The sequence below is a fragment of the Pongo pygmaeus genome, chromosome 13, assembly GCF_028885625.2.
Source record: "Pongo pygmaeus isolate AG05252 chromosome 13, NHGRI_mPonPyg2-v2.0_pri, whole genome shotgun sequence".
NCBI classification, from domain to species: Eukaryota; Metazoa; Chordata; class Mammalia; order Primates; family Hominidae; genus Pongo; species Pongo pygmaeus.
Window position 1 is genome coordinate 38,830,504 of NC_072386.2, and position 25,915 is coordinate 38,856,418.

Below are 25,915 nucleotides of genomic sequence, written 5' to 3' on the forward strand. Positions count from 1 at the left end.
CCCTGTCTCTGCATCCTAAACCTAGCTGTGTGATGGGCAAAACAATGTGTGAAATCTATCAAGAAATGCAGTATATTCTGATTAGCTCAGTTCTAAACGCTTGGCATCTATCAGCAAAAGGGGCATATTGGCAGAGTCACTACCTCTGAAAGTTGGGTAGGAAAATGAAGCAGTACTTACTATTCACTTCTTTTCTTTCCTACAGTTGATTTAAACTTTTCCTCTCAAGAACACGTGGCTTAGGACAATGGTTTTCCCTTTTATAAGGGTTGACTGAAATGGGGAGACTGTCTAGAAACAGGCTGGGTGTCAGGGTGAAACCAATCTGGGATTAAACGTTGGTCAAACCTCAGCCTCCAGTGGATAAAGGAATTGGTTACAGATGCTCTTCAACTTACAATGGGGTTATATCCTGATAAACCCATCGTAAGTTGAAAATATTGTAAGTTGAAAATGCATTTAACACACCTCACTTACAAAACATCCCAGCTTCCCCACACCTACCTTAAATGTGCTCAGAACACCTATGCTGGGTTACAGTTGGGCAAAATCATCTAACACAAAGCATGTTTTATAATAAAGTGTTGAATATTTCATGTAATTTATTAAGTACTGTGCTAAAAGTGAAAAACAGAATGGTTGTCTGGGTACTTGAAATAAATTTTCTACTGAATGCATATTGCTGTTGCACCAAAATAAAGTAAAAAATTTGTTGTTGGTTATTGTAAGTAGAGGACTAATTGTATTTCAATCCTACCCAAGATTTACAGGCTGCCCAATATCACAAAGGCTTTCATTTTTTTTCTTCTTTTTTTTGAGACGGAGTTTTGTTCTTGTCACCCAAGCTGGAGTGTAATGGTGCAATCTCTGCAACCTCCTCCTCCTGGATTCAAGCGATTTTCCTGCCTCAGCCTCCCGAGTAGCTGGGATCACAGGTGTCTGCCACCACGCCCAGCCAATTTTTGTAGTTTTAGTAGAGATGGGGTTTCACCATCTTGGCCAGGCTGGTCTTGAACTCCTGACTTCAAGTGATCCACCCACCACAAAGGCTTTCTTAAGCATATTATCTTGTAGTGCATATCTATAGCTTTCACTATGTGTCTTTTTTTTCTTTAGTATTCAATGATATGTGTCACTATTTCAAAATTGTCTATCTAGTCTTTTATCTTCCAAATGACATTATAAGCTAGGAGAGGGAAGATACTATATAGGATGGTCAATCTGCCTCATGTATCAATCATCTGCTAAATGAAGGATATATATATATATAATTTTATAAACTTACTTAATAAAGAAAATTCCCATTATTTTGGACATGGGATTTCTCTCCAGACTCCTTGTATTGTTTCCTCTTATAATAAAAGCAAGTTTTGTATCCTGAATTGTGTGCAAGATTATGTTCAAGGCTATCTAGAACAAAATATGAAGGCATCATCTTTGCCTAATACTCTAACTGATGCAAGCAGAAATCGCAAAGTTTCTGTTCCCTTAGAATCCTCCAAGATGCAATTTTGGTAACAGTTGGAATGATGCCAATCTTCCTAACCAAATTTTCCAACTATAGATATGCAATATCTTTTAAAAACTGACCTCTGCAGGAAATAAGTGTTCTCTTGTTATCAGTCCATGAATTATGAGTTAGTGCTCTTAGCTCTGAGTTTGCTATTGTTTTCTCTTCTGCTGTGTGTTTCTGCTACTTTGGTAGCTTAGATATTCATCGATCACCTTCTTCTCTGTCTAATCTGGCTTTCTGCATAGATCTTTCAAGTGGGCAAAACCAGAATATGTACCAAAATACCTTAGCTGCTTTAACAGGTAGAGCTGAGTTGGAGGTTCTAATGAAGAATGGACCTATGACTGAGAAGGACTCTTCTACCTGGGAAAGTCATTCTCTTTCCTTGGGTCTGCAGCTTCAGAAAAGATGCACATGGCATGGTAACGGAGGGAGGGGATACTAAGCCAGCCAGTTATCCAGATGATGGCCAGATCACCTCTAATAATTAATGTACTGACAGATGTCACCCTCAGTCTGCTCTCATAGCCATTTATCTTAATGGCTACATCTGCCACATTGTTCCTGGGTATACCACTGGTAAATGCAGCAGCCTCTCACCATCTTCAGCAAAGCAGCTTCCTGCTGTTGTTTAGATAGAGTATAGTGATTGGTTTGACTGAAAGTTAAAGTGTTTCAAAAAGATGGAAAGTAAGTAATTTGGATCTATCCACTTTTATATACATTATCTCATTTAATTCCTCAAAAGGGCTCCTTCAGGAGTAGGGAGTATTTTATTACCATTCCATAAAAGAGCAAACAGGTTTGAGGAGGCAAAGCAATATTCTTAAGGTCACACACCCAGTAAGCAGCAGATTATCTATTCTACCACACTAAACAGGCATTGTCAAAAATGTATGTAGAGCCAATGGAACAAGTTTAAAATTTTTAGAAGAAATGCTCCTCTAGGAAGCAAGATGAGAATTCAGTCTAGTTTTAAAGGTGGCAAGAGAAGGATATTCCAAAACATTATTTTAGAACTAAGGGCAATATATAACAATCGCTCACTGTCACAAAATCTTCCTTTTACACAAAAAAGTCTTTTCCTTTTAAAGAAACAAAAATGATATTTTGGCAATAAAATTCCATGGAGATACTGACAAGTGGCCATTCTAATTCCTGCAATATCTTTTTCAAAAAGCAATGCAGTGCTTAAATTAATATATAATGCATCCACCAAAAAACTGTTAGAACTAATCAATAAATTCAGTAAAGCTGCAGGATTAAAAAATCAACATATAAACATCAATAGCATTTCTATACACTAATAACAAACCATTCAAAAAAGAAATTAAGGAAACAATCCCATTTATAATACCTACCAAAAAATCCCAATATTTAGGAGTAAATTTAATCAGGAAAGTGAAAGACACTGAAAACTATAAAAGATTGATGAAAAAATTGAAGAAAACACAAATTAATGGAAAGATATCCTGTGTTATGAATTGGAAGAATTAATATTGCTAAATGTCCATGCTACCCAACACTATCTACAGATTTAATGCAATCTCTATCAAAATTCCAATGACATTTTTCACAGAAATGGAAAAAAAAACCTAAAATTCAATTGGAACCACAAAACACCCCAAATAGCCAAAGCAATCTACAACAAAAAAGAAGAAAGCTAAAGGCATCAGACGACCTGATTTCAAAATCTACTGAAAAGCTATAGTAATCAAAACAACATGGTACCAGTCTAAAAACAGACACATAGACCAATGGAACAGAAGACAGCCCAGACATTAATCCACAAATTTAAGGCCAATTGATTTTCTGACAAAGTTGCTGAGAAAAGGACAGTAGTGTTTGGAAAAACTTTCATATGTGGAAGAATAAAATCAGACTCATATTTCACACTATACACAAAAATCAACTTAAAATGGATTAAAGACTTAAGTGTAAGACCTGAAACTATAAAATTACTAGAAGAAAACATAGGTGACAATCTGCAATTGGTCTGGGCAATTTTTGAATATGACCCAAAAGTACAGGCAACAAAAGCAAAAATAGATAAATGGGATTACATTAAACTAAAAAGCTTCTGCACGGTGAAGGAAACAATCAACAGAGTGAAGAGACAACCTACAGAATGGAAGAAAATTGCAAATCACACATCTGATAAGGGGTTAATATCCAAAATATACAAGAAACTCAAACAACTCAATATCAAGAAAACAATCTGACTGAAAAATAAACAAAGGATCTGAATAGATTTTTCTCAAGAGAAGACATACAAATGACCAATAGGCACATTTAAAAATGCTCAACATCATTAATCATCAGGGAAAGGCATTCAGTACTATAATATCACCTTACACCTTATAGAATTGCTGTTATCAAAAAGACAAAAGATAAGTATTGGCACAGATGTAGAGAAAAGGGAACCCTTGTATACTATGGGTGGGAATGTAAATTGATTCAGCCATTGTAGAAAACAGTATAAAGATTTCTAAAAAAATTTGAAAAACAGAACTACCATATGATCCAGCAATCTCACTCCTGGGTATATACTCGAAGGAAATGAAATCAGTATGTTGAAGAGATATCTACACTCTCATGTTCACTGAAGCACTGGTCACAATAGCCAAGATGAGAAATCAATCTAGGTGTTCATCAACAGACAGATAAACAAAACGTAATATGTATGCACAATGGAATACTATTCAGCCTTGAAAAAAGAAGAAAATCCTGTCATTCTGACAATGTGGATGAACCTGGAGAACATTATGTTAAATGAAATAAGCTAGGCCCAGAAAGACAAATACTACGTGATATTAATAATACTTCTGTGTCCAATCTAAAACAATTGACCTAATAGAAATACAGAATAGAGGCTGCCAGGGGGTTGGGGTGGAAGTGAATTGTGGGGGAAATGTTGGTCAAAAGATGCAAAATTTCGTTAGGAGAAATAATTTCAGGAGATCTACCTACAACACGGTGGCTGCAGTTAATAACAATGTATTGTATTTGTGAAAGTTGCCAAGAGATAGATTTTAAGTGTTCTCAACACAAAAAATTGATACATATGTGAAGTAATACACATGTTAATTAGCTCAGTTCAGCTGTTCCACAAAGTATATATATTTGAAAACATGTTGTATATGATGAATATAGTTTTTACTCAATTAAAAATTAATGAATAAAAATTAAAAGAGAACTTGTTTCAATTAGACTGTTTTAAGAGAATGTCCACATCTCAAAAATAAAATCCTGCCATGCCTTAAAGAAAAAAAAATCTTCAGATAGCTGTTGGATAGCTCTCTGTGAAGACCCAGATACTCATGACCTCTGTGTAAGCACCACACTGATGGCTTTCTGCTCTACATTTGGTTTATTTTGCTTTCTGAATCACCTGACTTCATACCACCAGATCGCCAGGGTAATGACCCCATCTCAAGGATGATGCTATTTTGCTGATTGTGAAGATGGATTTTGGTGTTTCTAATGACGTTTGTCAAGGTGAGGTTGGTTTGAGACTTGGGTACATGGCCATTTAAATCTATAAAGAGAATTTGATTAATCAACTGTACATATGTATTATATACATAATGCAAAAGAGACTACACTTTGAATGCTACTGAAAGCTTAAATCGTATGATATATATAATTGTAAAAGCTAAATCATGAAAAATGATAAATAATCAATAGCACTATCTTATTTTCAGCTATTTCTCTGAGGAAAATTAGGGAAGAGAAAGTTGTTTCATTACGAAGTACTAGAAAAAAGATAATTTTCTTCTTTTTTTCTGTACGTACTTCAATTATCTGGCTCATTTTAAAGTTTAAGCAAACTAATTTAAGAATTACATAATCTATCTTAGAATAACTTTACATTTATTTGATTCCCAGTGTTTTCTAAAGAAACACTGAGGAAAAAGATATATACTCTTAGAAGCAACATAAAATATTAAAAGCGTTCTGGACCAGAAGTAAAGAAATGTGATTTTCAGTGCTGGCTTCCCATCAGTGTGAACTCAGGCAAGTCGGTCAACTTTCCTGAAGCTAAGTTTCCTTGTGGGTATAATAGAGATGTCAGCGTCTGCTCTATTTAAACAATTGCTGTGTGGCAAAAATTCTTTATTTATCCAGCACTTGTTAGTGCTTATTGGGTTCTTCTTATGGAGATATGAAGACAAATACAATTCAGTTTCTTCTCTCAAGGAACACAGAGGTGGGGAGATACAGACAGAAATTTGGGGTAGAGTCAAAGAATACTCCTGGAAGGAGGAGATCTTGAAGAAGAAATAAGAGGTAGTGAAGAGAATGGAAGAAGACAAGATAAGAGCATTCCAGGTAGAGGGCACAGCATCCTGCAAAGGTAATGAGTTATGAGAGCGTAAGGTGCTGGGGGACCTGCCCATCATTCAGGGCTGAAACAGAAGGGGAAAAGTCAAAGTTGAGGTTGGAAAGGTGGGCACAATCCAGCTAAACAAGAGTAGCAGATACTGTTATGGATTTGTCTTCTAACCTAGAGGCAATGAGTGAAGGTGAGGGGTTATGAAGGATTAGGAAAGGGGTTTTAGGAAACGCACTCTGAAGGTAACATAGGCAATGAAATCAGAGGCTGGTAAACTAGCTCAGGGTCCATGGTACTTGTTCAGATGAGAAAAAGTAAAGGCCTGCACTGATGCAGTGGCAGCAACGATGGAGGAGAAAAACCAATGTTGAGAGATAGTTTGGATGAAGTCTGACCGGTGGCATATAGAAGGGAAAATCAGGGTGAATCAAAGGTTTCTGACTTGCCTGGGCAGACAGTGTCTTCATTTATAAGATTTAAAAAAATAAAGATGATAAAGCAGGTTTCTGGGGCTCAAGTTAAACTTAGGCATGTTGGGCTTGTTGTGCCTATGGGTTATCCAAGCAGTGATATGCAGAAGGCAACTGGATAGATGTAGCACATTTGACAATGCTGTGAGCTGTTCCAATGTAAGTAATATTGCTTGAATCCAGTTGTATAATTTCAGCATTTGTATTAACTCTCACAAGGCCACTAGGGAAATTACTATAGTATACTTGGTCTATTTAATGGTACTCCAAGGGCTTCAAAGAATAAAGACATCTTTCACTTCTTTACTGGATTTTCTTGCTTAACGGAAATAATTTAACTACCTACAGCATCATTTCTATTGTGAGCTACCTCGGATGGCTTGTAGCTTCTTGCTCACATTCATGTGGCTGGCGTCTGGACTGGATTAAAAAGAACTACCATGCAGATGGAGACGGAGGACAGTATTCTGGAACCTTTCTCCCTCCAACCTTACTGCCTATTGCATTTTCCTGTATGCATTCTTACTTCCAGCTGCCATGGGGTCATCAAGCTTTAGCTTAAATCAAATGTCCTCTGGCTCCAGGTCCCATGATGAAAAATTTATGGAGTCCTGGACACATTACAAGTTTTACAGCTTTACAGCTGAAATCCTTCAGGTCCTCCTGACCTACTGAAGGAAAAATATGTTTTATTTTATTGTGATTCCCAAATGTTCTTCTAGTGTGTGCATTTTTCCAGCAGAATGTGCATGTTGCTTCCAGCAATGTGTTTTATATTACCTTGAAGACTAGGGAAGCTCTGATAGAAGGAAACAACTTAGTTTTCTTGCCAGTACAAAAGAAAACAGAGCTTGCCATTGGAAGCATGATCAGTTGACCAAGTCGGTGGATAATCGGTTTGTTTTTCTCTTATACTGAGGATAGCCTATATAAGTCAACGACTGTATCCAAACTATTTTAAAAACAATCTATAGCCACCAACTTATGATACATTGGCCTCTTAGGTGGGGTTATTTTATTAATTACATAATAAAGATTGTATTAATTATATAATAAAGATTTCCTATGACCTTGAAATATCATATGTTCTCATAAGGTCCAGGATGCAGCTAGCTCAACACCCTCAGATTAAACATTTCCTGGGTAACAAATGGGCTTTCCAAACATATGTCAGAACCAAAAGTCTCTGTCTGCTCAGGAAATTATAAGTAACATCATTCGGGATGTGGCTTGAAAAGGAGGTATCTAAATAGGGCTCACCTTGACAATGAAATCTGCTGTGAGTGGTCCAGCCATTCTCAGTATCTCTTTGTCTGGAAATTTCTGGAAGTCCACACTAGAATTGTCCACAAGAAAAGTTCCTGTGGAGCTGAGACTGTTTTCACCTTTAGCCCCCTGGAGGGTTTTGGTTTCCAGATCTATATAATCAAACATATGAAGATGAGAGAAAGATGTTCCTAGGGCAACCACAGGCAAGCACATTTCATGCAACAATGTTTAGAGCTAGGTAAGGGAGACACATCATTCTTTATATAGCTGACAAAATTGAAATTGTGATATCAACAAACTATACAGGCACTGCTGAGTCACATAGGAATTTATGCTGGAGTTGAAATTATTTCAAAAGTCATTAGCCAGGCATTCAAGGGTTCCTGTCAAAAAATCTTTGACTCTCCAGATGATGTTATTTGGGCATCCCGCTTTACTGCAACCCTATTCCTTTGACTAAACCAATTCTTATATGTCTCCTTTTGACTTCAATCTTGATGGCCCTCAGCCTAGGATACCCTCCAGTTTTCTTTTTGCTTTGCAAGATCCAGGGTGTATCTCTGAGTTGCCTCAGTACCCGTATGACTTTATATTCGTGCATTAATCTGTGTTTATTTATACTTTCTAGTTACTTACTACACTGATGCTATTGTTCAAAATGAAGAAACAATAGTGATATAAGAATAGGAACTATCATTTTCAGTATTCTCTTTTTAAAATCCATTTTGATACTTAGTTCAGCTTTATGCATATATAAGGTATTTCATAAGTGCTTAAGATAGAAAAAAACCCTTTATTTCTGGAGCATTCAAATCCAGATTTGGCCAATGACAAAGCCTATGAAGCATGTTTTGTTGTAGAAAATCAGAGCATGCTGGGGATGATGGTAATTATGATGTGTGATTCAGAGAAGACTAAGTTCTCATGTGACTGAGGGGTGATTTAGAACAACTGTCTGTTATGTTGCATGAAGAAAGATGGATGGACTAAGGCTAATGGTTTCCAAATCTTGACAAGAACGTTTGGTTTTGGCAGAGATTCCTCAGCAGAAAAATGGAGTGCTTGGGTGGGGCTCTGGGTTAAAACAATTTTAAGGTCTCTGGAGGCACTCAAGTACCTAAAGTACTTGTATTACATTATTGTAGAGGGGGTCTACTTGTAGTTCTCTATTGCAAGGAATATCAACAACTGGAAAATCTTGGTGTTCAATTAAATGCCTAGTCACTCTCAGATGAAGTCTGTGGAGCCTTTCTTCTAGAGTAGGCCAGGCTTCACTCCCTTGCCCCAGAACAGAGGGGATCCCACCGAAAAATACAGGGCATATCAAAGGAATATTGGAGGGAGGAAATCACGTTGTTGTCATCAGGGGAAAGCAACTGTACTAAATCTCCTTCCTCCAGCCTTCCTTCCTCAAACTGCCTCACAGGCACTTGTAGAAATATTTCTAGGACATCAATTAACTTGGTTTTACGAAAATCTTGCAGTTGTAGGCCTGATCTGAGCATCTGATTCCATTTTATCAAGAGGCTTACAGTTGTCCTTCTCAAGGTACATCTAATTAAAGATGAGCCAAGGGGGCAGACTAGATCGCCTCATCTTATTCTGGTTTGGTCCAAAATATTTAAGGTTGGTTTCACACTGAACCAGCTTCTGGGAGTGAAGGGCAAAAGAGAAACAGGGTATCCTTCACTCCCACATTCATTTTGCTGAATTATATTTCAAATACAAAAAAAGAACACACAAGGAAAAATAATTTAGCTATACATATGCTACCAATAGTATGTTTGTTGGGAGAGAAAAGCAGATTCCAGTTTGCTTTTCATCAAATCTTTAGGATAATTAAATCAAACAAGGCCAATTCTTCAGCTTCTTTGTGATCACATAATTAGGAAATCTAGGAGACTAATACATTTATAAAAATAAATTTCCCTCTTAAATCTACTCCTATGGGTTCCTTCTTCCGCAATGAAGAGTCAGTCCCCCACTTGGTGATGATCTTGGCCTGAATATTTTATTTCAGTATCTGTTACTGCTCACAAAAGTACTATTTTGAGTGGGGTTGTTACATTAGAAGTTAGCCCTCTCCAATTCTCAAATGGGGAAAAATGAATCATTTAAGTGGTAATAATACACGCACATACATTATCTTTTGACATGTGAACACTATATTTTACAGGGTTGTTCAGGATTAGAAACAAACTTGAATCCATAGAAGGTGACTTAATCAGCATTTTCTGGTTTTGCCTGAACTGTACCTTACTTATTCTTTTACTTCACAAGGCCTTTCAAATCCCACCTCTTCCGTGACATGTATTTATTTTTATATTTAGAAAGACTACTGTAGGATATCTTGACTTTTATGGGCTTCAATTTGTCTTCCTCTTGTTTGTCTTTTTAGCATGATTTCATTCATGATCCAACTACTAAAAAATAATGCTTGCTATCTAAATTGGTTTCACAGGCATTTGTGTGGGAGGGGAGAAAGGACAGACGATAGATGGCTTTGTGGAAACCCAGGAACAATCACAGTGGAGGAAATCAGAAATGCTCAAGGAACCAACTGAAGTGAAGCTTTTCAGTGAAATTGAATTTTACAGAAAATGCTATCATATCCCCTCCCATCCTCTTCTTTGTTTATAGCCTATAATTTTCTTGGAATTTACAGGTCTATATCTAAACAACACTAAATAATAAGAAATAGGTGGCTCTGTACTGCTGCCTTGGCATGACTGAAGATCAATTTTTGCACAAACCCTGGAGGAGCCATGCTGCCATTTGATCTTTGGGGTTATGATTACCATTCAATCCTGAATCCCAGTAGCTATCTTTAAGATATGAGGGCCCTGAATTTTCTTTAAAACATGGGATGCTTAATTACACCATGATGGTTTTCTTTAAATGCTACAGCGTTAAGGTTGTTTGGTGTTTCTATGTTCCTCTGGATTGATGAACTAATGAAATATGAAAGTAGGTAGAAAAAGAGAACGAAGGAAGAAAAGAGAAGGGGGTTAGAAGAAAGAAGAAAAAAGGAGAGGCAAGGCAAAAAAAGATTGAGATTGGAAAGGAAGAAGAAAGAGAATGAGATATAATAGTCACAAGAGCATAAACATGTGCTTAACCCATGAACAACCCATTGGGAGCATCTATTTTGTATTTTTCAGGATGACTGTGGTTAAAGATAATTACCACAGGGGTTTCTGCCATCTCATCAGGCAGCTAAAAGATAAACAGAAGCACTCAAAATATCATATTATGATAGAGTAGAAAGATTTGTATTCTTGTGTTTTAATCTTTTCTGGGAACACAAAATAAATAATAATGACTACAGTTCCCAATTCCCAAAGGAAAACAATGGAGTTACTTACATAAGTGATCAGGACCTTTTAAGACAAGGCGAATATGTCTACTTCCATAGGGAATTGCAACAACAGTATCATCCACTAGAGAGAAACAAAGCAAAATCTTAAAAGCATGTCACTTGACACAAAATTATTGATTGCCTTCTAAATAAAGGCACTGACTTACATACCTTAAAAATTACAGTTTTTTTAAGTGTTTGAAATGTGAAGGCCAATATTTAGGAATCAACATTTTCACTTTGCTCAAAATAAAATATGCCAAAGATGCTAGTCACTAGTTAACTCCTAGAGGATTTGGCCTTTTAAAAAATAGGAATTTTGATATACTGAAAAATTGGTTTGCAATTTTTCATTTTTGATTTTAAAGTCTGGTCTTATATGATCAAAAACACTTGTGCTGAATTAAAACATAAAAATAAATTATAATGTTTAAAGGATGAATTTATTACATCAAAATCTGGACTTCTCTCCAGCAGAATATCTTGGATGAGTAGAGCAGATAAGAGAAGTGGAAGATATATTGGTATGCTCTGAACACCCCAGGGGCAGAAATCATGCCTTCTAGTTCTTAAATATCCTTCACAATATCTATCCCTAATATTATACGTAGTGAGCACCCCATAGGTGTTTCTTAACATTTCTCTACGCTATACTCTATTTAAAAATTTTTTTTTAGAAATTGATTGAACCACAGATCACTTTATAATGGATTTCTTTTCACTCTATTTATAAATTGAGCTTAAATTCATTAGAAGCAGACATGTTTAAAAATTAGAGCTATATTACATGCATCTCAAATACATCACAGGCATTCTTATTCAGAACTCCATTTGTAATGACAGTATCTTATATTTTTATGGTACTGCAGAGTTTAAATTTCACCTAAATTATACTATTTACTCCCTCACCCAAAACTTGTGACATTGGCACAGAGGATTTTCTGATGAAGAAATGAAATTTCTGGGAAGTACAATGCATAGTCCAAGATCAAATGGATAGAAAGGCACTTCAGAAGACAAGAGAAAGGCAGGTTTTAAAATATTTACCAGCATATTCAGAAGCCCTGTGTGATTCTTTGTTCATACTTATCTTTTTAATTTAATATATATTTATATATATAAAATATACATATATTTTTTTTACATATCTTTTTTTTTTTTGCGGAATCTCACTCTGTTGTCCAGGCTGGAGTGCAGTGGTGTGATCTTGGCTCAACTGCAACTTCCGCTTCCTGGGTTCAAGCAATTCTTCTGCCTCAGCCTCCCAAGTAGCTGGGATTATAGGTGCCCACCACCACGCCTGACTAATTCTTGTATTTTTAGTCGAGATGGGGTTTCACTATATTGGCCAGACTGGTCTCGAACTCATGACCTCATGATCCGCCCACCTCAGCCTCCCAAAGTGCTGGGATTACAGGCGTGAGCCACTGTACTCGGCCCTTATTATTATTATTGTTATTTTGAGATAGGGTCTCGTTATCACAGCATGATCACAGCTCACTGCAGCCTTAGCTTCCTGGGCTCAAGAGATCCTCCTACTTCAGCACCCCAAGTAGCTGGGACTGCAGGTGCACACCACTACGCCCAGATGATTTTTGTAATTTTGTAGAGATGTGGTTTTGCCACGTTGCCCACGCTTGTCTTGAACTCCTGAACTCAAGAGATCCACCTGCCTCGGCCTCCCAAAGTGCTGAGATTGCATGGGTAAGCCATGCACCCGGCCTGTTCAGACATATTTTTTTAATAGTGTACATAATTATCCTATCATTGGAAGGTTTTAGGTTAAATAAGATAATCCCAATTGTTACTCAATTTCTCTGAACCTTAATATTATCATCCTATCTTTAGCAGAATTTAGTTTAAATTAGTGAATCTCAGAAGTTACCTGACTTCTCTGATCTTCAGTTTCCTCATTTGTAAAACAGTGAAAACAAAACTTGCCTTATACTATTGCCGTGACTAGATATAAATATAGACATGAATCTAGATATATGGATGTATAGCCTGGAACACAGTAAGTATTCTGCAAACATTATTTTCCTCTCTCTACCCCAAATCTCTTAAAGGACAGGGACTGAAAAACTATTTTTTTTTTTATTGTGTTTCAACTCTCCAAGGCCCCTAGCACATTACCTGTTGAATGAGAAAAAAGAATCACACGCTCCCAATTCCTTCCCCGGAGACGTTACATTATCAAGTTCTCTACAAAGTTGAATATTCCACTCATGCTAAAATCTTATAGTTGTTTTTAATGTCATACATTGTTGAATTTCAGAGAGCTAAGAATTTGTGGTACATAAGAACAACAACAGAAAAAAAGTGTAAGGGGAATATAGAAAAGGAACCAAAAAAAAAAAAAACTTAAGACTAGGCCTACAGAGCTTTTTGTTTGTTTGTTTTTTGAGATAGAGTCTCACTTTGTTACCCAGGCTAGAGTGCAGTGGCGTGATTGAGATCTTGACTCACTGCAACCTCTGCCCCCTGGGTTCAAGTGATTCTCCTGCCTCAGCCTCAAGTAGCTGGGATTACAGACTCCTGCCACCGCAGCCCGGCTAATTTGTGTATTTTTAGTAGAGACGGGGTTTCACCATCTTGGCCAGGTAGGTCTTGAACTCCTAACCTTATGATCCACCCGCCTTGGCCTCCCAAACTGCTGGGATTACTGGAGTGAGCCACCACACCCGGCCGAGACTGGGCCTACAGAGCTTTCAACGCCTTGCATAAAGACATGACTTTTTAAGTTTGCAAAAGAAACTCAAAGCAGTTAAAACAATGGGACTTTCTAGAAATAGAAAGTCTTTGTTTACCCACAGGTCAAATAAAGTGCAAGTAAAAGGAAAGCTTTCTGTTTGGCCCTGCCATGCTCAGCAGCAGTCTTCTGACCCACACACAGCTCACGCAGCCTCCCTCTTGTTCTGCTGGGAAGTGACTCACATTCCATACACTGGGACATTAATGCCCTAGCTTTTGGTTGACGCTGTAATATCTGTATATTCCCTAAAGAAGACAGGGTGTGGTAACATTTGCATACACCCCCAAAAAAGAGAGGAGAAGAACCTCCTAGAAAGTTGTTGAGGAAGAGGGTATATGGAGAAAGTAGACCAGGTGAATAGTATTTTCTGATGCCCCTTGCACTCATCTAGTCAAAGAGAAATGAAGCAACTCAGCAGTTGCTGATACAACTGGTACAAACTCTAGCAGTTGGCAGCACATGGCACAGAAGTAGGAAAAGCCACAGCCTTCTCTTATATATTATTCTGAAAAGGGCTGATGGACCCCTGGCCAGTCATTAAACGATCTGCAAATTCATTACTTTAGTCCACAAATATTTTTTGAGTGTCTTTTAGTGTCAGGCTCCATGCTAGGTACTAGGGATTCAGTGACAAAGAAGATAAACAAAGCACTAGCCCCACAAGATGGTCCTGAAAAAGGGATATAAGATAAAATATGGGAGAAATACAAAATACTACACCCCCACAGATGAAATTCCCAAAGCATATTCATTCATTTTTTTAGGAACCCTGCACCAAAGAAACCCATTTCACTCTACTTAACCCAGTGTATACCTAAGATGTTTACCCATAAAAACTTTTTCTTATGTGTCATCTGTTAAAATCAGCTGATATATCTTAGGACTTACTTTAAGGAACAGTACTTTTAATGTAACAAAAAACAAAATAGGAAAAACAATTAAAAATTTCATTTTGTGCATGTTCATAAAAAGCCACTTTTGAGTTGTTTATGTATTAATAATTGTCTCACTTGCTGATAAATCCTCAATGATTTGGGATGGATTGGAAGATGCTTCTACTTGGCATCTATTAGAATGTTGTGTACAGAGTGATGTTTAAGATCTCTTAGGATGTGAGAGCAATCTGGTTGCAACACCTGCCTCCTTGGTGATTAATGCCATTAGTATAGCTGGCGAGGCAGGGTCCACATCCTCTCCCACCGTGCTGCACATTCCTCTGGGTGCCGTTTCCTACAAAGGCGCACTGTTCTATGATCGAGTGCATCTACCCTAATCTATTCTGGCTTTGTTGACTGAACCATGATGCCAGTCTTCGGGACATATTTCTAGCTTATTAATCAACAATTCTAAATGATCTGCTTCAGATACCAGATAACCCCTTTCTCCATTCGATGGACAAAATTTCCATGGGAATCATAAATTCTGTCATTTCACAGATATGGGTTGCAAATGCCTTTTCTCAAGAAAATTCTTCCCAAGGATTGTACCTAAAAGAATTCTTTAAAAAATATCTATCTATATGTATATCACACAACTTTCTATTTAGAACATTTTATATTCATTTAAAAATCTTGTCATATGTGGATGTTCCGCGTGATTCACAGCTGTGTCAGAGAAAGGTGATGAGGATAATATTTTGAAAGACAGAATTTTCTATTCTGATGTCTGAGTTTATCTTATTCTTAGATCCGTTGATGAGTTCATATTTTTAAAGACTCTTCCCTCTATGCCTATGGAGCTGATACTTTATTTTATTTTATTTTTAAAAATGAGAGAGTCATTTTAAAATACAATTGACTATGTATAAAAATAGTCTGCCAATCTTGAGGAGGTTTAAATGGTATGTTTTACATCTTCATGACAGTTTTATTACTCTTAAAATATATCCAACAAAATAAGAAGTTGAGCATCTGAGGCTTTCAATTTTCTCCCTGGTTTATCTGTAATTGCACAATAGAAGATATATACTGGACAAGCCAAACAAGATGCCCTCCTCATTCCCATCTGGAGAACTTCATCCTTCCATTTGCCTAGGCCAGAAAACTTGGAGCCATCCTCTACTTCATCTTTATATGTAATCAGTTAAAAAGTTCTATTGTCAAAATACTCTATTTCATTGATTCCAAGAGGGACAACTTTTCATACTTTAACATATATGAAATCAGAATACATCTCACAATCAGTAGTATCTTATATTCCCTCTCACTCAGGCAATAATCCTGACATAGATACCTTTGCCTACACAGGTGCTAACATCAAAACAGCCAGTATCAAACTCACAAAATGAGTGTCAGCCACTTGGGAGAAAGCTCTAAGACAATACTGGAACACATTCAACCTCTAGGAACCAAATGGCTGTGGAGGTTGTAGGGAGACGAGGAATCAGAATTACAGGTGCTTAACTGCATTGCCGTAGGAGTCAAAAGTTGGCTAGCTCTATGTAAGTGCAGAGCTGAATTGAGAGCCCAGCACCAAGACTTCTGCTTCTGACAAAGATGAACTAACAGGAACCAGATTTAATATTATGTCTAAAACAATCAAAAAGTCAGATGAAACCATGGTTTTTAAGATATTGGATATCAGGCAAACAAGAGCAGCAATTCTGTATACTCAGGAAACACATCAGATAAGGCCCAACATTGCCCCAGCTTACTGCCTTGATAGAGTTCCTAGGCTACAGCTTTGGAAGTATGAAGGCCTGTAGAGCTCAGTAGATTCCCTGAATTGAGTAGACAAAGCCAAGAGTCCAAGGAGACCAAAACAGTTAGAATTTCTGGGACAAAGTAACAGAAAGGAGAGAGCTATACAGAAAGACAACTCTGGAGACCCAAGAGGGTTTCCTTAAAGTAGCCAGCAGTAATCAATACGTAAGTGTGAGGAAATTACCTGGCTTGGGGAAAGAACTACACAAAAGAATTACAGAGAAGAGTACACGGTGCTCATACAGGGCTGAGAATAGTATCTTATCCCATCAGCCAAAGTGACAAACTTTGTAAGTCATGGAACATTCAGTAGTCTACTCAGAAAGGTCCCGCCTCAGTAAAAGGGTACAATTAGCTCTAGACCAAACATGGCTTTGGTCCTGTCTACCACATTTTAAGACCCCAAAAGTTCAAACTGATTTCAGCAACTTAACTGCTCCCAGAACACAGCTCAAGGATATTTACAGAAATACAAAAATATCTACTACTCAAAAAAGTAAAATTTGTAATGTCTGGCATCAAGTCAAAAAATAATGAGGCATGCAAAGAAACAAACAAAAAAAAAACAGCACATATTAAAGTGAAAAATCAATCAATCCAAACACAGAATGGATATTAAAATAGTTACTATAATGGTGTTCCATATGTTCATCCTTATGAACATCAGAAAATTTCACTGGGGCGTGGTACCAAACATTTAAAGAAGAAATAACATCAATTCCATACAATCTCTTCCAGAAAAAAAGAAGACAAGAGATTACTTCTGTACTCATCGTTTGAGGCCATTTTGTGCTAATACTAACACCAAACAAAGACAATACAAAAAAGAATACGACAGACCAGTATCTCTCATGAACACAGATAAAAAGCCTCAACAAAATACTGCCGAATCAAACTAGAAATCTATATAAAGAATAATGCACCATGACCAAGTACAGTTTATCCCAGAAATGCAGAGTTGGTTATTTAAAAACCAATTAATGTAATTCATCACAATAACAATCTAAAGAAGAAAAACCACATGATTTTGTCAGTTGAGGTAAAAGAGAATTTAATAAAATTCATCATCCCTTCATGTTATTAACTCTCAGCAAACCAGGAAAGGAAGGGAACTTCCTCAATCTGATAAAAGGCATTTATAAAAACCTACAGCTAACATCATACTCAATGGTGAGAAACTGAATGCTTTCCTCTTAAGATTGGGAATAAGATAAGGATCTCCATTGTCATCATTCCTATTCACTATTGTATTGCATGCGTAGCCAGTACAATAAGACTACAAAAAAAAGTGGCTTACAAATTGAAAAGAGGCAAAACCACTCTTACTTGTAAACAACATGACTGTTTATTGAGAAAATCCCAGTCATCTACCAAAAAACTCAGAGGTATTGAGTTTATCAAGTTTACATAATACATGGCTAACACACAAAAATCAATCATGTTTCTATGAGCTAGCAATATATAATTGGACATGGAAATAAAGAATACAATGCCAAGCCAAGTGCAGTAACTCCTGTAGTTCCAGCTACTTGGGAGGCTGAGGCAGTGAGCTGAGCTAAGGAGTGTGGGTCTGTAGTGTGCTATGATTACATCTGTGAATAGCCACTGCACTTCAGTCTGGGCAACATACAGAAACCCCATCTATAATTTTAAAAAAGAGAATATAATGCCATTTGCAATAGTTACAAAAAATACAACAGATGTAAATCATATAAAGTGTATGCGATCTTCATGCTGAAAGCTAATAAAGGCTAATCAAAGAGATAAAATAAGACCTAAATAAACAGAGACATCAAATTCTCATACCTTATAGATTGAGTGACTTAACATGCTAAAGATGCCAATTCCTACCCCCTCCAAATCAATCTGTAGAATTAACACAAAAAAATCCCAGCAAGACTTTTTGTAGATATGGACAAGCAGATAGTAAAATTTATATGGAAAGGCAAAGACCCAGAATAGAATAGCCAAAATGAATTTGAAAACAAGAACAAAGTTGGAGAAATCACACTACCTCATTTTAAGATTTACCTTAAAGCCACAGTAATAAAAAAATGGAGTATTGATGAAGGGACAGGCACATATCAGAATAGAGCCCAGAAACAGACCCACACAGAAATGGCAATAGATTTTTGACAGGGTTTAAAGACAATTCAAAAGAGAAAAGGCTGTCTTTTCAACAAATGGTACTGGAAGAATTGGGCATCTATATGAAAAAAAATTCAAACTACCTATCAAACTTATACCTTATACAAAAAATAACTGAAAATAGGTCACTGATCTAAAGGTGAAATGTATTTCTGCAAGAAAACGTAGGAGAAAATCTTTGTGTCCTGGTCTTAGGCAAGAACTTCTTAGACATGACATTAAAAGCACAAGCCATAAAAGAGAAAAAATGATAGCCTGGTATTCATCTAAATGAAAAGCTTTTGCTCTGTGAAAGATAACATTAAGCAATTTTGAAGAAAAAAGCTATGATGGAGAAAATATTTCCAATTCAAATATCCCACAAAGGACTTGTACCTAGAATATATAAAGAACTCCCAAAACTCAACAAGAGAAAGTCAAGCAACAGATTTTTTAAAAATGAGCAAAAGACTTGAACTGACACTATGCAAAAGATGAACAAAGCACACTGTGGTAAGTAGACTAACGTATCCCTCTCCCTTGCCAAATATGTCCTTAAATCTGTGAATGTGTACTATTATGTGGCAAGGGGGAATTAAGGTTGCTAATGGAATTAAGATTGCTAATCAGGGCACCTTAAAATTACGTGATTATCCTGGATGATCTGAGTGGAATCAATGTAATCACAAACATTCTTTAATATAGAAGAGGCAGGCAGAAGAGGAAGCTTGAGTCAGAGAGAGATCTGAAGATACTATGCTACTGACTTTGAAGATGCCAGAGAATGTGCATAGGCTCCAGGAGCAGGAAAATCAAAATTGAAGAAAAAGAAATACTCCCTCAATGCTTCCAGAGCTGTGTTCTGCAAACACCTTGTTTTTAGCCCAGTGAAACCTATTTCAGTTTTCTGATGCCCCCAGAACCAAAAAATAAATAAATAAATAAATAAAATAATAAATTTGTGTTGCTTTAAATCACTTAGTCTGTGGTAATTAGTTACAGCAGCAATTGCAAGATAATACAACATGAAAAGATTTTAACATTATTAGCCATTAGGAAAATGCAAATAAAAACAAATATGAAATACCACAACTCACTGATAAGAATGGCTAAAATTTAAAATGCTGGCCAGGTGCTGTGGCTCACACCTGTAATCCCAACACTTTGGGAGGTTGAGGTGGGCAGATCACTTGAGGCCAGGAGTTTGAGACCAGCCTGGCCAACATGGCAAAACCCCATCTCTATTAAAAATACAAAAATTAGTCAGGCATGATGGTGTGCACCTGTAATCCCAGCTACTCAGGGAGGCTGAAGTGGGAGGATCACCTGAGTCCAGGAGGTCAAGGCTGCAATGAGCTGAGCTGTGATTGTGCCACTGCACTGAAGCCTCAGTGACAGAGTGAGACCCTGTTACAAAAAAAGAAAAAAAGAAGAAATAAAGAAAAAGAAAAGAAAAGAAAAGACAGAAAAATAAATAAAGAAAGAAAGAATAAATACAGGTGCAGTATATCTAGAATTGGATCACTTCTCATCATTTCCACAGCTACTGGTGCAGTCCAAGCCATTGTCATCTGTGGCCTGGCTTAGTGTAATATCTTTCCAACTACAGTCTATTCTCAGTATAGCAGAAATCTGATCAAGTCATTCCTCTGTTCAAAATCCTCCAACAACTTCCCATTTCATTCAGACTTACAAAACCCCACAATATCTGTGCCATTCTTCCCCCAGCCTCATATCATTTTCTCTAGCCTTTTTGAAACTCACCTCATTTTAGTCACACTGGCTTCTTTGTTCTTCATGAAATATATCCCAAATGCAAATACCACAGGACGTCTGCACTTGCTTTTCTCTTTTCCTAGAATTTTCTTCTCCCTGACTTCTGCATGGTGACCCCTTTTCACTTCCCTTAGATCCTTGTTTAAATGCCATGTTATCAGTGAGTCCTTTCTTTATTAATTTACTGAAAATTGCAGCTTCCCTGCATCACCTGTGGCTGGCAGCCTATACCCATTTCCTGTTCTCCTGCTCTGATTTGTTTTTTCCATGGCTCCTAGGAAGATAAATGGATTTTGTCTGTTTTGTTCTGTGCTGTTTCCAGCACCTAGAACAGTTCCTCAGCATAGAGCAGGTGCCCATTAAATATGTGCTGTTGAATGAATATGTCCTTGAGTGGCTTGTGAGGATAGCCTGAAGCAGCCAGGGGCAAGCGGAAATTTCTTTAATGTTTTGTGCTTTCTTTAAAAAATCCATATGTATTTTGTACTTTATAACATAGAGGCCCTTGTTTTATTATAAGTGTACTTTACCTCAAAATCTTTGAGCTAGAATGATAGTCCAAGAATATGTGTACCCAAAGCCATTATACATCAGCATAAGCCACAGTCTGAGAAGCACATTTTTAAGTATTAAAAGCTTAATTTTATCTTGATATAAATTAGTTAAGTGACCTCACCATACAAGGAAGGTAGAGAGAGAGCTGTAGGATCTCCAGGTGATTTCAAAACATACAGATACAGATGAGAGCTCTGCAAAGCTGGAAATATCAAACTGATAGCAAATAGGCTGGCTCTAGCCCTAAGAATATTCTGAGTATACTTGGAAAATATATAATATAGTATAAGTCAATAAATCTTGTGAGAAATGAGCTTTTAAATTTTAAGAATCAAAAGCAAGGTATATTTGACTATTTTTATTGGGCTGGGGGAGTTGAGAAGTAACTAGGAAAAATGAAAAGGCTGAGCGCTACCAGTGGGTAGTCTTTTCCTTTAAGAAAGGAGAAAGAGTACTTTGATCTTGCTCTATTTCCATTGTCTGTATTTGTATTAGGCAATTGTAATGTCTTTTAATAAAAAGATGATTTAAAAAAAATCACCAGCAAATGGCAGCCATTTGATAAACTTTTCCTACTTCTCTTTATCCTTCTGGCACGTTCTATCATGGTCTTTCTCCACTCTCCTGTTTTTGCTTTGTTCCTCTGAGGCTTGATAATGTACGGGGAAAAAAAAAAACTTGGATATAAGTTCAGAAAGAAAATGAGTTCAATGTGGGGAATCTGAGTGCCAGAAGTTTGAAGAGAGCATGTGGCGAGCTGACAGTGTCTTTTGGCAGAAGACAGGGGAGAGATCTGGCAGGACTCCTCCAGGCATGGAGAACTGCTCACCTGGCTGCTCCACTGGGCCCTGCAGAGCAGCCTCATGTTCCCTGCCAGTGGGTCACCTCACAGTCTGTAAATATAAGATGCAAGATTCTTCCAGGGTGGAGAAACATAAGTGAGGCAGTTTGTTCAGCATCTGCTATAGATTGTGGTGAGGTGCATGCATATGGTGGGCTTTATTGATATCAATCATTTTGTCATGAGGCATCATCAGTGCTAAGGTAAACGAATCAATTGCATTTTGTCATTATGTATAATCATCAGGTTGTGTATTATATAATTTACCCACTGTCGGTCTTGAATAGGGCACTTTTCATTGAGGTATTTATTTGCAGACTTGGAGATATAGGGCTTTCAATTTGCTTCAGTTTGTTCCTTAGGAGCTTCTCCATCTTTGTTTTGTGATTCAGGCCCTAGAGGTCACCCATCCCTCCCTAACAGTAGGGTAAGAGGAATGTCTATCTGGGCACAGTAGTCTAGCTCCTCTATGAGAACAAGAAGGTATGGGCATCAGAATAAAGAAGCATCTTTACCATTAAAAACATGCTCCCAGGACACTATACAGCCATTACTGCACACATGCATGACATTTCCTTTTGTACCTAACAGTAATTCCTAGATTCCTAGATAATGAACACTGATTCAGTTACATGACAGAAATAATTAGAGGATTTTAATTCTTTTAGCATTCCATGAAGAGTTCTTAAGAGTGATCTTCTAAACGTAACTCTTTTCTAACATCCAACCATGATTTACAAAAGAATTATGCCTCTATCCATTTCTGGTTTCCATCTTCTAACTTTAGAAATTTTTCGTCTTATGGAAGAAGCTACCAACACACATGACCAAAGAAAAATCTCACCTGAATGTATTATATCAAAGTCTAAGTTACCTCATTCTTTATTCAATATGCCAGAATCTTTTGAATTTATTTTATTTTTTTGCAGAATTACATTTTCGACTGCTTCCAAGGGAGTTAGAATGTACAGAGTTCCCTAAACTGGTATCTCCAATTTTTCATGTGTTTGTAAGTCCCCATTCTTTCTTTCTGCCTCCTCTTTTTACCTCGAGGCTAATCCTTTGGCAAGCTGCCTTTTCAGGACTTCTGAGAGTATTTCTCCACTGCATGTCAGAATAACTGCATCTGCCTTTCTTCCTTGACCTGTAAGTCCATTTAAAGCAACAAACTCTCCATATGTCAATTGTTTTCCTCCAGCTAGTCAACAAGTAAAGATAACAAAACACATTCAGTAAAGATATTCATTCTCATTTCCCAAACCAGAGAGACGTATGGAAAGAAATACTCAATCAGGGATCTATTGAAGGATTCTGCATAGTAGCAAAATCTGGAGACAATATGCCAAGCAATGTCAAAATAATTCTAAAAATGCATGTCCTTAATACAAGGGCTGTCTTATTTCTATCTGTATCTGCTGCAGTGCCTAGAATAGTGATTGTCAGACTGTGTATCATAAAATGCCTCAGATTAATGACTCCATTTTTGGCGTTGGTACCATGAGAACTTGTACCATCTATCCTAGCAGGACGTGACTGGGCAGACATCTGAGGCACCTTCCCTTGATCCATCTATCTGCTTTGCAAATGTCCCACCACAGAGACTATCAGCGGGGCTGTGACCAGTCCAGGGAAACAAGTAAGTGCTTAGGCTCTGGAATCAGACTCTGAGCTCAAATCTTGGCTCCATTACAACTGTGTGACTCTGTGCAAGTCCCATAATCTGGCTAAGCTTCAGTTATCTCATCCATAACATGGGGACTAATAGTACTTTGCTCATGAGGTTGTTATAACAATTACATGTGACGATTGTGTGAAATTCTCAGCAAGTACCTGTATAATAAGCACACTTTTTTTTTTTGGCTAATATTGAGATATCAGGACACAAAGGTCAATAAAAAGCTTCATATAGGCTGGGCACAGTGGCTCATGCCTGTAATCCCTCACTTTGGGGGGCTGAGGTGGGTGGATCACTTGAGGTCAGGAGTTCAAGACCAGCCCAGCCAACATGGTGAAACCCTGTCTCTACTAAAAATACACAAATTAGCTGGGTGTGGTGGCATGCATCTGTAATCCCAGCTACTTGCAAGGTTGAGGCAGGAGAATCACTTGAACCCAGGAAGCGGAGGTTGCAGTGAGCTGAGACTGCCCCATTGCACTCTAGCCTAGGCGACAGCATAACAGACTCAGTCAAAAACAAACAAACAAAAAAAACAAAAACAAAACACCAAAACCCAAAAACCAAAAAACCAAAACTTCATGTAATCACACCCCTACATTAATTCTGAAAGGACTTGTTTTAGTACTGACCAAAGACCACCTTGTAAATGAAGGCCATGTGACTTCACAGTGACAGGAGTGAATTTGTGCTATCTTCCCACTCTCCTCGCTATCTTCCACCAGGTATAGCACACTACACATCACGCAGGAGCTGGGATACAGTCTGTCCTCATGTTGGATAGCAAAGCTCATGTTTGTACAGAAAGTATTTGTAGCCCCATGTCTGGTTCACTTCTGATGTGCCTCAGAAGGACAGGCTTCCTCTTTGGTACTGCAGCTGGTAACCTGACTTGTCCCACCTAAGCTAATTCACATGCCAGAGCATGAAGCCTTCTACATTTTCAGGTTCATCATCATTTTGATGGAGGTGTTGTTCCCTGGCTGTTTAGTGGGGCCAGACCTAAGCCAGGAGAGGATAAGTCAATAAGTCCAAAGGTAGCCTGTCTCTGTGTGTCTTACATTTGGTTGCGGAGAGCTGGGATTTATACTGCCCTCGGACCAGCCGGCAGGTGGACCCATCTCCGTTGCAGACCCCACAGTTATCTTCCTTGACGGTGCTTCCCAGCTGGTGATCGCAGCCAACAATCTAACAAGAAAGAGAGATGTGTAATTCAACCAAGCACCTACCGATGGCAAAATCCATTATGAGGCCAATCACCACGAAATAACCCTCCCTTCATCCCTGAGGGGCCTAAAACATACTTCCCGTGAAGGTGACTGAATTCAACTGGAATTTGAATCAAGCTAAGAAAGAGAAAAAGGTAGCATGGGTAAAGATGTTTTCAAAATTCAGATATACAAATAGAAAGAAGGGTAAAAGAAAGAGAATGAGAGAGAATAGGGAGCAGGGTAGGGAATGATGGGGAGAAAGTAAGAGAGACGAGAAGATCCTGAATTATTGATGTTTTAGGGCCTTAACTCAAGAATAACTCCTATGTTAATAATTATGATTCACTTAAATGACAAAAACTACAACCAAGAGGTAATGGTAGCAGGAAACATTTTATAAATGATCTCCATGTTCCACATGGTTCGTTAGAATGTATGCTGCATAAGGGTGGGTGATTTGTATATTGGGTTAATTAATGTATTCCAAGCAGTGAGAACAGTGCTTGGTCAATTGTAGGCCCTCAAAAAATATTTGCTGAGTGATAAGGAAAATACTTCCTTTTCTAGCTAGCACTCCAGCTTAAAAAAGATAAGAGAATCAGCAGACAGATACAAACTTAGTGTGTGTGTGTGTGTGTGTGTGTGTGTGTGTGTGTGTGTGTGTGTGTGTGTAAGAGGAGGGTTGCGTGAAGGGCAGCAGGGATGAATACCACTAAGACCCTGTCATTTGCCTTATCCTGTCCTGTACCAGGCACAGTACAAATATCTCATTCATTCTCAAAAGAGCCATGCAAGTAAGATATCTCCATTCTATAGTTGAGGCCATGAGTCTTACCCAAGGTCACTTAGCTAATAAGCAGCCAAGTTCTAAAGACTTCTAGTGAAACATTTATGCCTGGTCCAAATCAGGCTTAACAACATCACAGGCTTTTATAAAGTATGTGGGCAATGCCATTTGGGCCTTTCCTCTTTACTTTCTAATATCTGAGTTTTAGAAATTCAAATCCAAACTATGCCAAGGTTGTATGCCTTACAGTTCTAGTTAGATCAAATATGGAAAGATTTATTCCACTCTCAAACTATTTCAATTACTCTCTTTGACAAAATAAAATGATAATGGTAGTGACAACTGAAGGGACTTATGGCTTCTCTTCATAAAGTCCTCACAGTTCGTCTTGCCTTTCGAAAATCTGGTTGCTAATATGACCAGAGGCTTGAGGCTTGATTTTCTTTTTTATTCCTTTTATTAATAATAATTGCAAACACATGTTTAGACGAAGGTTTAAAAACATAATTATTTAACATTGTGTTATATATGTACTCTATTTTT

The 25,915-nt window shown here is 37.5% G+C and overlaps 1 protein-coding gene across 7 annotated transcripts in view; it reads right to left on the bottom strand.

Annotated features, from left to right (window-relative positions):
* The window catches only part of ADAMTSL1 (ADAMTS like 1), a 443,802-nt gene that overhangs the window by 270,996 nt on the left and 146,891 nt on the right, over positions 1-25,915 (bottom strand). For 4 of the 7 annotated variants that reach the window (XM_063650521.1, XM_054500641.2, XM_063650519.1 and 1 more), the window contains exons 5-7: positions 24,436-24,562; positions 10,954-11,028; positions 7,580-7,737 (exon numbers count right to left, since the gene is read on the bottom strand). In XM_063650521.1, the coding sequence (XP_063506591.1) occupies positions 7,580-7,737; positions 10,954-11,028; positions 24,436-24,562 (360 nt within the window). Of the gene's footprint in view, positions 1-7,579; positions 7,738-10,953; positions 11,029-19,853; positions 19,929-24,435; positions 24,563-25,915 lie in introns of those variants that run through there. The other 3 variants (XM_063650525.1, XM_063650524.1, XM_063650522.1) reach the window with 2 other exon arrangements.